This window comes from Chrysemys picta, chromosome 23, assembly GCF_011386835.1.
Source record: "Chrysemys picta bellii isolate R12L10 chromosome 23, ASM1138683v2, whole genome shotgun sequence".
NCBI classification, from domain to species: Eukaryota; Metazoa; Chordata; order Testudines; family Emydidae; genus Chrysemys; species Chrysemys picta.
In genome coordinates this window covers 8732672-8746078 of record NC_088813.1, presented here as the reverse complement: position 1 = coordinate 8746078, position 13407 = coordinate 8732672, and the positions used below count along the sequence as shown (strand labels likewise).

At 56.1% G+C, this 13407-nt stretch overlaps 1 protein-coding gene across 2 annotated transcripts in view; it reads right to left on the bottom strand.

The window, feature by feature from the left end:
- The window catches only part of ASAP3 (ArfGAP with SH3 domain, ankyrin repeat and PH domain 3), a 64718-nt gene that overhangs the window by 31715 nt on the left and 19596 nt on the right, over positions 1 to 13407 (bottom strand). For both annotated transcript variants that reach the window (XM_065577019.1, XM_065577020.1), the window contains exons 4-7: positions 12211 to 12356; positions 6048 to 6122; positions 2709 to 2758; positions 2100 to 2226 (exon numbers count right to left, since the gene is read on the bottom strand). In XM_065577019.1, coding sequence (XP_065433091.1) covers positions 2100 to 2226; positions 2709 to 2758; positions 6048 to 6122; positions 12211 to 12356 — 398 coding nt within the window. The remainder of the gene's footprint in view (positions 1 to 2099; positions 2227 to 2708; positions 2759 to 6047; positions 6123 to 12210; positions 12357 to 13407) is intronic.

The following is a 13407-nucleotide window of genomic DNA, read 5'->3' as shown; positions in this document are numbered from 1 at the left end:
TCCCGAGTGAAGATGTTGTCTAGTGGATGGGGAGGGATGGGAGAGGCAGTGTGCTACTCCCAGTGCTAGGAGGGGCGTGGCTCTAGTGGTTGGAGCAGGGAATGGGAAGTCAGGACTCCTGGGTTCCTTTCTTGTTTCCAGGAGGGCAATACTGACTAGTAGTTAAAGCAGGGGACTAGGCAGCAGGAATCCTGGATTCCACCGCTTACCTGCTGCGTAACCTGGTTTGCTCAGCTGTTAGACGGGGATAAGCACGATCCCCTAGCTGGCAGGGCTGGTTTGAGGCATGACTCACTAACGTTTGCTTCTAACGCCGATGAAAGGCAATGCAGACATGCAATGTGTTATTGCACAAGGCTGAAATCCTCCCCTCTCGGTACATCACTCCTGGGATTTCCCCTGGCTCTTCCACCCCGGCTGGAGCAGGAAGTTCTCGCTCTCACCCGATTTCTGGTTTCTCTCACAGACTGGCCAGGACATGCAAAACGACAGATCCACACATGCCCCCCGAAATAGGGCACAACTGCATTTGGGCGAGCTTCACAAGCGTGAGCACAAACGTGGCCCCGGGCCGTGCGAGCGGCTCCGGGGATGCCGAGCTAGCCGGTAGCAGCACTAACTCCAGCTTTGAGATACCGGAACAGCTGGGACACAGCCTGTTGGCCATGGCTACGCAGGACATCTTCCCAGAGATACGCGCAAGGTGCCACGGTCCAACACCTGGCCCAGGGTTCTGGGGAGGGTCTGGCCCCAACGAGATTTTTTTTTCCCCCCTTGTAAACAGTCCCTGCTGTGGGACAAAGCGAACGGGAAGCAACTCAGCTTGCGATGGGCTTTGCAAGGTAAAGGCAACGGTAGCAACTCAAGCGGAGCTGGCACTCCGCACCCAGAGCGAGACGGGGCTGGCATTAACCCTCGAGACACACGCCAGCTCTAAAGGGGTTAAACAGCGGAAGGTCAAGGCAGGCTCCTAGCGCTGGCTGGAGACCACTGGGGGGCAGGGAGAGGGGCAGCTGCAGGAGGAAGTTTCACGTGTCGGAGAGCTTGAGTAAGGCCCAGCTATGGGCAATATCCCACCCTGTTTCTCCCCTCAATCCCCCCCAAACCTCCCCAGCAGCTGCTGATCCCGACCCTGCTCAAGCCGAGAGCAGCATTCCACTGGGAAGGGCAGGCCAGGGCCCAGGGGCTCCATCCTCAGACGAGAAGCCGTGAGGCTCCCTAACCCGTGGGCAGGGTGGGAGGCTCCAGCACTTAGGCCAAGGGGGTGGAGGTGGGGGGGAGGGAGGCCCCAGCAGCAGGGCTGATGGTTGGGAGGAGGGCGAGATGAGAACCTGCCCATTCACGCCCCCGGCCTGTTTTCCTAGCGCCCCCTGCTGCCAGGTCCCCATGGCTGGGACCCAGGGGAGGGACACGAATTATAGCCAGTGGGCTGGCTACAGGCAAGGCAGGGCGGGCACAAGGCCTAGCGAGGGTGGCAGACAGGAGGCAGATTGAGAGGCGCAGGCTAGCAGCGCGCTGCGGGGTGGAGCGGCTGTTGCAGACTCTGCAGACAAGGGGTATCCTGGTTCTCAGAGAGACCTGGGCTTAAGCCCTCCTTGCCCCACACACCCCGACATGCAGGAGTTGATCCCTTGGCATAAGTCTCTACCACCCAGCCCTGAAGTATCTGAGCAATGATGGCCGTTGGGTAGGGTAACCGACGGCCCATTTACTCCTTCATCCGCTTTGATTGTTTTCTACAGATCACTAGGTTCTTCCAGCAGAAAGTGCCCTGGCTAGAGCTGAGCAAGGATGGCCCAGTGGTTAAGGCACTGGACTGGGACTCAGGAAGGCTGGGTTCAATTCCTGGCTCTGTCACAGACTCCCTGAGTGAGACCCTGGGCAAGTCTCTCTGCGCACCTCAACTCCCCACCTGAATTAATCCTTCCCTTCCTGACAAGGCCGTGACGTTCATCACTGTGCGCGAAGGGATCAGATACCATGGGAACCCCCGGAGGGTAGAGCGCCTTGGTACAGCTTCTCCAGAGAAAAGCCCCCACGGCTGCTCCAGACCCTACCGCCCTCCTCAGCTCCGTTCTCGGCACGGAAAGGCCCGTCACCTCGCACATCTGAAGCTGGAACATCCGGCGCTCCTTCTGCGTCTCCTCGGCGATCTCCGCTGGCGACGGCTCCGCCTGGATGAGTCCCGCTATCCGGGCTCGCTCCTTCTCCTTTTCGATCTTCGCTCTGGGGAGGCAGGACGGCAAGAGTCAAGACCGATCCGACCTCCTGTCCACTTGAATTACTCCGTAGTTCTTGTTGGCAAGACCCAATCGGGAGAGGCACCCACTGGGAGAGGCAGAACTCAGAGCTTCCCCCCAGCCAACTCTCCCGCACCTGTCCATGCAGCCGCATCATAGAACCACGGGGTTAGAAGGGACCACAAGATGCAGGATCATTCTCCACGGCGCCTCCTGCTGGGAGGAGCTGGGAGATTCCCCCAAGCCAGCACTCCTGCCCCAATCTCCTTTCCGTGCTGAACACCCAGATGGCATTAACCAGCGACTTACGCTGGAGCCCGGCCGGTCGGGAGTGCACTAATTTCCAGCCAGCGACCTCGTTCGCTGCCAGGCTCCAGCCACCTCCCAAGCTGCAGCCCCCACACAAAACCCCTTTGTTTAGAGGAGGAGGATCAGCCTGTTCCTGCCAGAGGCAACGGGACTACTTACACTTTGGTCTCATAATCCTTCCAGGCCTTCTCAATCTGCTTCTTGTAATCCTGCGACACAGAGAGAGCAGCAGTTAGCGAAGTCAGGGACCGATTCTACATGGCACAGAGCAGGGCTCCCTCCCTTCCCCTCCCGCCAATGCAGAGCAGGGCATCTTTTGCTATTCTTGGGTTAGGCTCTATACACAGTGTGACCTTCCACATCCATCTGCTTTATAAAAAAATATGTTTATAAGCGTGAATATGACAGAACTGGAATATGCTTTATGCAAAAGGTCTCTTGTAAGGTCTCATTACAAAGTTTATAATCTACTGAGTGTGGGCATCCTACTGGTATGAACGTATCACTCTTGTATCTGAAACTAGGAATATGAAGTAGAACTCTGAGGTCCTATTGTAATTATCCAAAGTGTGGGCCATTACTGGTGGTTTGGAATCTTGATGGCGCCAATTGACGAGGACAATTGGTTGGAAATGGTTTATTTACCTGCAGGCCTTCCTGTGAACGGGCCAGCCCTGGAGGAATGGAGCATGTCACCTGATGCGGGAATTCATCTTAACCTGGTGCTTTTCCATTTAGGAGGAGGGGTGGAAACCCAAAGACAATGCCTTGTGCCAAAGATACAAAAGGGGGTAGAACAGAACAAAGGGGGTCCCAGTCATGAGAGAGCCCCTGCTTTTCACCCAAGATGTCTGCTGGAACTAACAAGAACTGTACCAGGGGAAAGGATTGGGCCCAGACTAGGAAGGAGTCTAGTCTGTGAAAGAAGCTTATTGGAACATCTTCGAGAGCGAGATATTACCTGTCATCAGTTTCTTAATGTAGTAGGTACCAGGGGGTCGCCTCTGAAGAAGTGGGTTTTTTACCCATGAAAGCTTATGGCCAAATAAATCTGTTAGTCTTTAAGGTGCCACCAGACTCCTTGTTGTTTTAATGTATTAGGCTTAGACTTCTGTGTTTTGTTTTATTTTGTTTGGTAACTTACTTCTGTCTGTTATTACTTGAAACCACTTAAATCCTACTTTTTATACTTGCAGACAAATTATGAGTTTACCCTGTATAAGATTTATTCAGAGGAAAATGGATTTATTTGGGGTTTGGATCCCATTGGGAGCTGGGTGTCTGCGTGCTGGAGGCAGGTAACCTGCTGAGCTGTTTTTAGTTAAAGTCTGCAGCTTAAAGGGGCATGGACCAGACCTGGGTCTGTGTTGCAGCAGGATACTGTGTCTGGCTCAACAAGGCAGGGTTCTGGAGTCCCAAGCTGGCAGGGAAAATGGGCTCAGAGGAAAATTCAGCACGTCAAGTGACAGTCCCAAGGAGGTCTCTGTGACCACTGAGAGACCTTTTGCATAAAGCATATTCCAGTTACATCATATTCACACTTATAAACATATTTTTATAAAGCTTACAGAGTGCAACATCACACACAGCCCCATCCATTCACCTCCATCCCGGCCTGCCAGCCCCCTACCACTGTGGTCCTGGGCTCCCCACACATTTCTGACTCCAGCAGAGCACAGACGTGGAGGCAAGACCCAGCAGCACTGCAGCTCCTAGGCCACTCCAGCCCATGGTCAGGGGGGACAGAGGTCGGGACAACCTCCTCTGCTCAACACCCCCACCGGTCAGGTGTCAGAAGAGACTGCCTGGCATTCTTAGCCCCCTTCCCCAAAGGGTGGGGAGGGAGAAGATCATGGGGTCCCCAGCCCTGCCCCACCACCAGGTACAGACCGGGTCACATGAAGGAAGACGCTTTAATCAGATCACAGGGCAGAGACGGAACCTGCAGAGACACCCACGCGAGCCTCTGCCCTTTGGGCCAGTTCCAGCCAGCAGCGGAAGGCAAAGGCAGGGATGGATGGGAAAACGTGGCGGGTCGGGGGAGAAGCGGTTTGTTGAGGGACAACCAGCTTTTCACGCTGCAGGAGACCCCAGAGCCGGAGTCCCCAGCCCAGAGGGACCCGTTTGGCCGGTTCTCTCAGGGTGCAGCTGGGAAGGAGCCAAGGAGATGGGAGCAGAGAGTCAGGGATGGGGGCGGGAGTTGCGGTTACTGTTTTGCCAGCCTTCTTTCTTCCCCCTCCCTGCACCCCCAGGGAGAAGGCTCTGCACACCCAGGCCTCCCCCCTTGACCCAGGTGTACAAGACGCTAGACATGACGGCACCCAGATCTGCCTGACCCGGGGGGCCGTTTGCAACTCGCCCGGGGGCTGCAGCTGCTTCAGCCACAGCTCCGAGCTGCCCTCCGGAGAACGCCGGTGCAGGACTGGCCTCCAGGATACCCCGTGCCTGTCGTGACACAGCGCGGGTTGGAGGGGGACAGGTTCCCAGGGCACAGGAAGGCGCGTCGCCTCTTCCCCAGGTATTAGCAGACTGGGGCCTGCTAGGAGCTGTAACTAGGAGAGAGCAACAGCCCTTCACAGGCTCTAGTCCAGTAACACCTGCCAGCAGGGGAGAGGCCCCGACAGGAGAAGAGACGAGAGTTAAGAGGTTGCTTTGGGGGAAGGATCATCTCGTGGGGGAGGCCCTGGACTAGCATCCAATCCCTGCCTCTGCCGCAGGCTCCCTGTGTGACCTTGGCCAGCTTTAAATTGCTCCGTGCTTCAGCGTCCCCGACCAAACCGGGGACCAGTCTGCTCTATTTCCCCCATCGGTCTCTCACTCCGTGTCTGTGCAGCGCCCAGCACAACGGTCCCGGCTCTCAGCTGGGATCTCCGGGCACATATAAACCACACGAGACTATTACTAATCCCACGTCCAGGAGCTGCTCTTTGGTCCGGTCACTGCGTGCCCCGCAGCAGGGCTGGCTGTGGCCGATGGGCCGCGTGACTTGCTAGGCAGCTCTGTCTCCTTGCGGTCATCGAGGCGCGGAAGGAAAGTGCTTTGGCTGAGATGGGAACCCTGACCCTTTGTTAGGGGAAAGGCAGGGCGCGCCGAGGGGAGGGGACTGCTCTGAGCAGGCCATATCCCCACCCCGGTGGATGCCTCGTCGTAACATGGGGACGGGGAGCTAAGGAGGGTCGGGCCTTTCCTTTCCTGCCTCCCCAGATCTGCAGCAGGGCGTCTCCCTCAGGAGTGGAGCCCATCTCCTGCAGGGCTCTACCTGAACCAGTGCAGGCCCTCACAGAGGTGCTGCAATCAACCAAGGAGGAAACACAGGGGAGCCACCTACCACAGGCGGAAGGACCCGCTCCTGGCATGGGATTGGACACACAAGAGTCAACCCCAGACAAGGACACAGCAACATGAAACGGCAGCTGGACGGAAGCCGTCCTTCCTGGGCTCCCCCCTGCCATCTTGCGCCTCCCACATCAAGGGCCCACCACCTGAGCGGGATCTTACCAGCCGGCCATCTTTCAGCTGCCCCTTCAGCAGGCTCTCCAGGGGGAAGGAAACGATGTTGTTCAGATTCTGCACCTGGAAAACCCAGCGAAACAAGGAGTGGTTACAAAGCGGCTGGTGCAGGCCCCTCAGCCCCTAACTGCACCGGCTGCCCAGTCACTGCACCCATGTGACAATTGGTTTACCAGCAGTACCTTATTCACTCACTAGGTGCCCCCATGCGCTGGAGTTCCAGGCAGGGTGCGACCCCTGGTAAACAAGGGAGACAAAACTGGTACTCAAGCTAAGTAGGGGCCTGTTGGTGTGTGCAACTGACTACAGAGGAACCGCCCCTGCTGATGGGTCCTGGAGTGCGAACGTTCCCTGGTGAATCTGTAGCTGGAGATTAGTGGACCCACTGCACAATACTCCCTTCATCTCAACCTGGGGAAGGACATCCTCTTGTTGAGATAGTACATGGGCTGTATTTAAAAAGCATAGCCACCAGGCTTTGGCGGCATGACTTCCCTGTGGCAGGTTGTTCCGTAGGCCAGCTGAACCCTGCAACTAATACAAGAAAATATTGCTCTGGGCTATTCATTCTTTGTATCAGAGCAGTGATTGAAGGCCACAATCAGAGATTAGAGCAATGCCAAACACATATATTGAAAAAAAGGTCCCCGCCCTGACGAGCTTACCAGCCAGGTCCAAGAGGAGAGAGAACAGAGGGATACAGCAGCCAGACAAGGAAGAAACACCGGCTAATGGTAAGTTACCATCAGTGTAATAAGCAGTGCTCACAGCATACCAGCAGCCTGACTTTAGACCCGTGTTTTGGAGGAATCACAGCAGCAATGGGTTTAAAGGATTGTCTTACAATCGGGGCCTCTCGGCATTATGAAGATCATGGCTTTGTTACGCTTGGTGTTGCGCAGATACTTAGTGGGAAACAGACAGTCCCTGCCCAAACTGCTCACAATTGAAATGGTCCGACAAAAGAGCAGGTGGGGAAACTGAGGCACAGAGCAGCAAAGGGGCTCGCCCAAGATCACACAGCAGGTCAGTGGCAGAGCCAGGCCTCCCGAGTCTGAATCCAGTGCCGTCCCTACCAGACCACAGCGCAACAACCCTCTTCTCCTCCCAGGACAGGATGCACCCTGCAGCGTCAGGATCTAACATGTCAAGCAAGTCCCATCCCTGCTAAGCGTTAAGAGCCAGGCAGGCTCTGGCCACCTGGAGAGCTGGCACGGATTTAACCGTTAAGATGAGGGGAAGGGCCCACTTTGTGCCAGATGTAGCTGGTTAGCCGGGGATGGCTGCAAGATGTGGGGCTGTTACCACAAACCACATCAGTGGGAGGTTAGTCCAAGCAGCCCCCCCACCCCCATGCCACCATCAAAGCAGTTCTCCAGCGGCGGCTATCAGCACAAAATTAAACGCTGTAGCAAAGAAAGCGAGAAGCTGCCAGCACCACTGCAGAAGCCACTTCCCAGCATCGGACGGAACCTGGAACGTCCCTCCGGGCAGGCTTCCGACGGGACGCCAGCTCCCTGCAGCCGGGAGAGTTTCGGGGGACAGGAGGGGGAATGGGGGCAGCGTGAAACCATCACTGGGGTTCCCGTGTATCCTTCACCAGCATCTCTCATGTGAGCGGGGGGATAAGCCGTGCTGGAACATGAAGCCACAGCTCTGGTCCCACATGGGGTGTTTCCCAGGGGTGTGGACGGGGGAATGGGAGGGTTAGGACAGCAACTTCCAGAAGCTCAGAGATGGGGGGCAGGCACGAAAGGCCATCAAACATTCTGCACTTGGTGCTGTGTTTTGCCTGCCAGCCAGGAAGCTCAGCTGCAGAGGGAGGACGGACTCAGGAGATCCGGGGTGAATTCTTTGGTCCCAGCCCAGACTGTGTGTGATCTTGGCCAAGCCATTGGAACGCCCTGTGCCTCAGATCCCCATCTATACAACAGGGATCACAATCCTGCCCTACTTCCAAGGGGGAGGATAAACTCCTGAGTGTTTAGGAGATGCTCACGCAACCTGGATTTTAAGCTCTTTGGGACCGGAACCATCTGTTTGTACAGCACCTAGCACAACGGGGCCCTGACCCACGACTGGGGGGGTTCTTACCCACAGCCCCAATGCCTGTGCCTTTTGAACCCTCACCAAAGAGTAACACGTGATGCCGGCCCATTGGGATAGCCACCACTGATTTCCCCCGCCCCCCTTGGATAGCCACCACTGATTTCCCCCCCTTGACATTTAGCACTTTACAAAGGCTAATTAACCCTCACAACACCCGGGGAGACACACAAATATTGTACAGGGGGGGAAATTGAGGCACAGAAAGCCAACATGACTTGAGAACGTTTGTAGAGAGTCAGCAGCGGGGCTGGGAAATAGAACCGAGGTCTCCGGAGTAGCCTTCCCACACGGTAACTATGACGCCACTCTCCCTCCCAGAGATCGGAATGGAACCCGGGTGTCCGGATGCCCAATCCCTGCCTACTCTAGCCACTAAACCACTATGTCCCATTATGAAGTGGGATTCGGGGCAGGGGAGCGGGGGACCATTGGCCAAGGTTTGGATGGGGGGGAGAGGGAAACACTGGCAGAAAGAGAAAGTTAAAGCAAACCCAGAGGCCTCGGCTCACGGAGTCCGTGGAATCTGTGTCTCTTTCCAAGACGACGTGGGGAAGAGGAAATACTACAGGGAGACTGGGGTGGAGGTACATAAACCCTGCCAGGAATCTAGAAAGGAGCGGGATACGTTGCACTGAGAAAACACGATTTGCTGCTGAAAGTTACAAGCCTGCACACGCCCAGCCAGGCCAAGGAACGCAGCCGGGGACCGGAGCCTGAGCTGCGACCCTCCCGCAGAGAGCGTGGCCTGAAAGCATCGCGCTCCAAGGCTCTGGGGGGCTGACTGCAGGGGGCAACTCTGAACACACCTGCAGTGATCACTGCAGGGGCCGCCCCATTCGCCCAGGCTCAGGCCTGGATTGGAGCCCAGGCGTAGTCCGGCTTTCCAGGAAGGTCCCCAGGACCCTATTTCAGCACTTTTCTCTTTAATCTGCTCCACAGGCTCAAGTCACTGCTCCCCCTCCCCTCCCTGAACACTTGACTCTGGCCTGGAATGGGGGGGCTGCGGGTCGGGAGTGAGGGGCATGGCCAGAGCTGTGTGGGTCGGGGTGAGGAGGGAAGCCCAGCGCTCGGGGTCAGGACTCAGGGCCGCGTTGCAAAGTGCGGGGGGGGGGGGGGGGAGAGGAGGGGTGTGCGTCGATGGCCCCATCCGCCCAGTATGTGGCTCTCAAGCTCTCACCCCCGTTTCGTAACCCGGCTTTCACCAAGCGACCGGTTGTCAGAGGGGCCAGTCCGGTTCCGCGGCAGTCAGAGAAGGTTTGCGATAGACTCCAGCAGAAGCAGGATCCCGCCCGAGTCTCCACGCGTCCGCTGCACTCTCCCCGCCCGTAAACGAACAGATTAAAGAGCATCCCCTCCCCCACAGGCAGAAACACCTGGCGCTTTGCCCGATCCCGGCCCAGCTGTGGGCGGGCGGGGGACCTCCCCTGCTTTGTGCTTCCCCGCAGGGGAGGTCTCGGGAGGAAGGGGGGGCGACTGGGCATGATGGGATTAGAACCATTTTAAACCATTAGACCAGGACTCCTGGCATCAGGGCACTGACGCCTGCCCAGTCAGTCTACCCCAGGGGACCCACGTGCCAAGAAGGCCTGGACCACCCCAGTGCACTGGCTCAAGCCAGCAGGAACGAGCAATGCCCTCCTGGCACCGGTTGACAGCACAGGGTACCACGGAGGGGTCATGCCTTCCTGCAGAGTGCTATGCAGTAGGGGGTAGGGTGCCAGGAAGTGGCTCACCCCTCTTGCAGGGGCGAGAGGCAACGTTCCCCCCGTCTAAGCATTTATACCACACCCGGCAGCAGACAAACAACAGGGTCAGCAGCAGGACACAACCACGTGGCCACAACAGGGGAAGGCAGTTGGGAAAGGCCTAGGGGACAACAAGGAGCAAACAGCATCCTCCCATCTTGAAAGGAATCCAGGTGCCAGCACGTAACCTTTGTACCCTATCTGGGTGCTCGCTTGTCTCACACACACACACGCTTCTCTGGCCTGCAGGGATTCACATGCCTGGAAAAGCATTGGGAGCGGGGAAGGGAGCAATTACTAAGGTCCCACTGTGTGTCTATTTCACACCCCTGAAGCGTGTGACTGCACAGGAACGGCGAGGAGCGCCTGTGTTTGAGTGGAGAGACTCGCTCTACAGCAGATCCCTCCTGCTAACCGGGGGAACCAGTTCTACGCCTCTCCCAGGACAGCTCCTAGCAGATCTCGGCTTAGGAGAGCTCCGCTGAGGACCAGGAGGGGGTGGAGAATTTCCAGCCAAATGAAATGTTGACCCAAAACCGAGGAAAATTTCACAAAGCTTTTTCTCCTCCTCTTCCCCCCACATTTTCTACCAGTGCTACTGGATGCCTTTGCTTCAATCTTCCCTTTAACAGATCTAGGGGGAATGCTGCCGGAGCTGTTACGCCAATGCAATCGCACTGACTTCAACCAGGGCGCACGGGCAAGAGACCAGGCTCTTCCCACGGGCAAGCCCTAGGGCTTTGCATCCGGATTTCTCACTGACCCAACTTCCTCGGGGTGGGGGCTTGTTATTCCAAAGCCTCATGGGATCTGGTCTCTTCTCAGCACCGATTCCACCGTGCAGGGACTGAGAGGTCTTGAAGGAACCAGATTTCACTTTAATTTGGCCTCAAGCAGTTTGGCATTAAGACTCCCCACTCCCTCCCTGTTTAACTGAGTTGATGTTCTACCAATTGTCCCCACTCCCTTGGTCTCCTTCCTTCCTTCCAACTGGCCTTGCTGTGTTTCGATTCCCTTCTGGGCAAACAGGATCATAGATGCTTTTGATGTGAAACAAATATCGGCCTCCTCCTGCCCCGAGTCCATGTCCCAGCCAGGGTAGAGGATATTCAACAAATTCTACACTGCTCGATTAAGTGAGTGACAAGGCGACAGCATCAATGGGGTCCTTGATCTTTCCCGAACCCGGAATTGGCTGGGAGGGTTATGGAGACTTTCCTCCAGCTAGGCCACGAGAGGATGCCTGCGAGACTGACAGGGAATTGGACCACGATGGCTTTCAAGCTTATAAACGACAGTAACGGCCAAGAAAAGCATTTGGTTAATTACCTTTCCCTGGGTTCAGCAGTACCGCGTTGGGCCCAACTTAAGCTAAACTCATGAGGAGATTTGCACTGCCAAACCATGCCCTATTGTCACAAATACTCAGATACCGGAAAGGTCGTGCTGCAGGCTAGCCCGAGATCGGCTCCTGTATTGTCCGTGCAGCGTGTGCTTGCGCCTTTTGCCCTGGGCATATAGACCTGCCTCCACATCATTGTACTGGGGGGGGAGGGATAGCTCAGTGGTTTGAGCATTGGCCTGCTAAACCCAGAGTTGTGAGTTCAATCCTAGAGGGGGCCATTTAGGGATCTGGGGCAAAAATCTGTCTGGGGCTTGGTCCTGCTTTGAGCAGGGGATTGGCCTAGATGACCTCCTGAGGTCTCCTCCAACCCTGGTATTATATATGATATGAACTCAACGTTCCTGCCTGGACACGTAGCTACATGAGCGGTACCCTCACACCCCAGGCAAGTACTCGTACAAACAGGATGCGTGCACATAGACCCCAAGGGAAGCACACGCGTGTCTGAGGTCTCCTTATCCCTGTAGGTCTGTTCATGCATACGACATTTAACGTTAACATGACCTGACACAGGTGGAGCAGGCCTCCCTGCAGCGAGAGCTGTTGGTTACAAGAGGAAGTCGGGTTTTGCCACCAGCTGAGAAACAAGACAGACACTTTCCCCCTCTGTTTTACCGACGTTGGAGCACGTCCGATCTCTATGGGGGAGACACACAAAACTGGCCCATTTTCAAAATGATTTTAGAGCAGCCGGGGGTCTGAGACACAGAGCGAGACCCAGACAGAGATACCCCCCCCCCCCAGAACTCAGGAACGTTCACATCATCCCCCCACCCCCAACATTTACGCTTTCAGGGATTAATCCAAAGGTCACTGACCTCCTCCCTGGTCACCAAGACGGGGAGTCTGTGGAAGACAGGGGGTGCAGGAGTTGAGAGCAGCAGCTCCTTACCAGGTTCTTGAAGAGCGCGGTCACTTCTCTGGTGAAGACCGCCAGGTTCAGGAAGCCGGTGGAAAGCTCGTGATTGTTCTGGGACAGGTGGTTGTTGCCGAAGTTCTCCAGAGATTCGCTGTACTGCTCCTCGTTCTCGACGTGTGCTGCGGGCGGAAGGAGAGGACACCAGTGAAACCAGGACAAAGGTCTACAGAGACTCCTCGTGCCGGCAAAGAGCAACGGTGACGTTTCCCCCCCAGACAGCAATACTGTTCAGTTCCCTACAGCGCCTCCTGCTGGGAGAGGCTGTGAATGGCCAGATCCAGCCAACGCGCCTACGCCCTTTCTCTCTAGCGCCCCCTGCAGCTAGTGCGCATGCGCCGTTCTCTACAGCGCCTCCTACTGGGAAAGGGGGGAGAAGCTAGGGATTATGAGCGCCACTGTGAAGAGCGAGCGAAAGTTCACGAGACGTTCCAATGGCCCAACCCCAGGTGTTGATGGGAAAAGATGCAAAAGCAAGACAGAAAAATGGAATTAGTCCAAACAAAAAGGCCTCCTGCTAGAAGTCAAGGCCTGCGTTCAGATCACACCTGGCAAATGACAAAACATGGGACTGGAAGTTAAATGAGCCAAAACTGGTTTGTGGGTTATTAGGCTTAATTGACGGGGAGGGGCTAGTCCACCCACACTCCCTTTGAGGTCTTTAGAGAAAGACTTTGGGGAGAAGAACTGGCTACTGGAGCGAGCATCACCATCATGGCCGCCACCCCTCCATCTTCTGGGACCCCAGGCCTTCATCAGCCTAATCTGAGAGGTGTCCTGACCACAGCGGGCCAGAGAAACACCCCCAGATCACATAGTCACCATCGTCAGCTCCAGCTGACTCCCAACCACCATCTGGGATGTGAGACTTTGTCAAACACACATCCAGTGTGTCCTTTTCTTAGCCCCCCCATCTTATTTCTTCTCTTCCCCCCCACCCCAAACTTTTGGCCTTCTGTCAAGCCTGCCAAGACTGTAGATTTTGCAACACTGCTGTGAGACGGTGCCCCAAAACAGGTAGCTAAAAGCAGTGCCCTAACCCAACCCCCCGGATACTGGTACAAGTTTGCCAGGTCTCAGAGTGGCTGATCAGACCGCGTGCTGGGTCTGTGCTGGGGTTGCCAACTTTCTAGTCACACAAAACCGAACACCCTAGCCCCGCCCCTTCCCCAA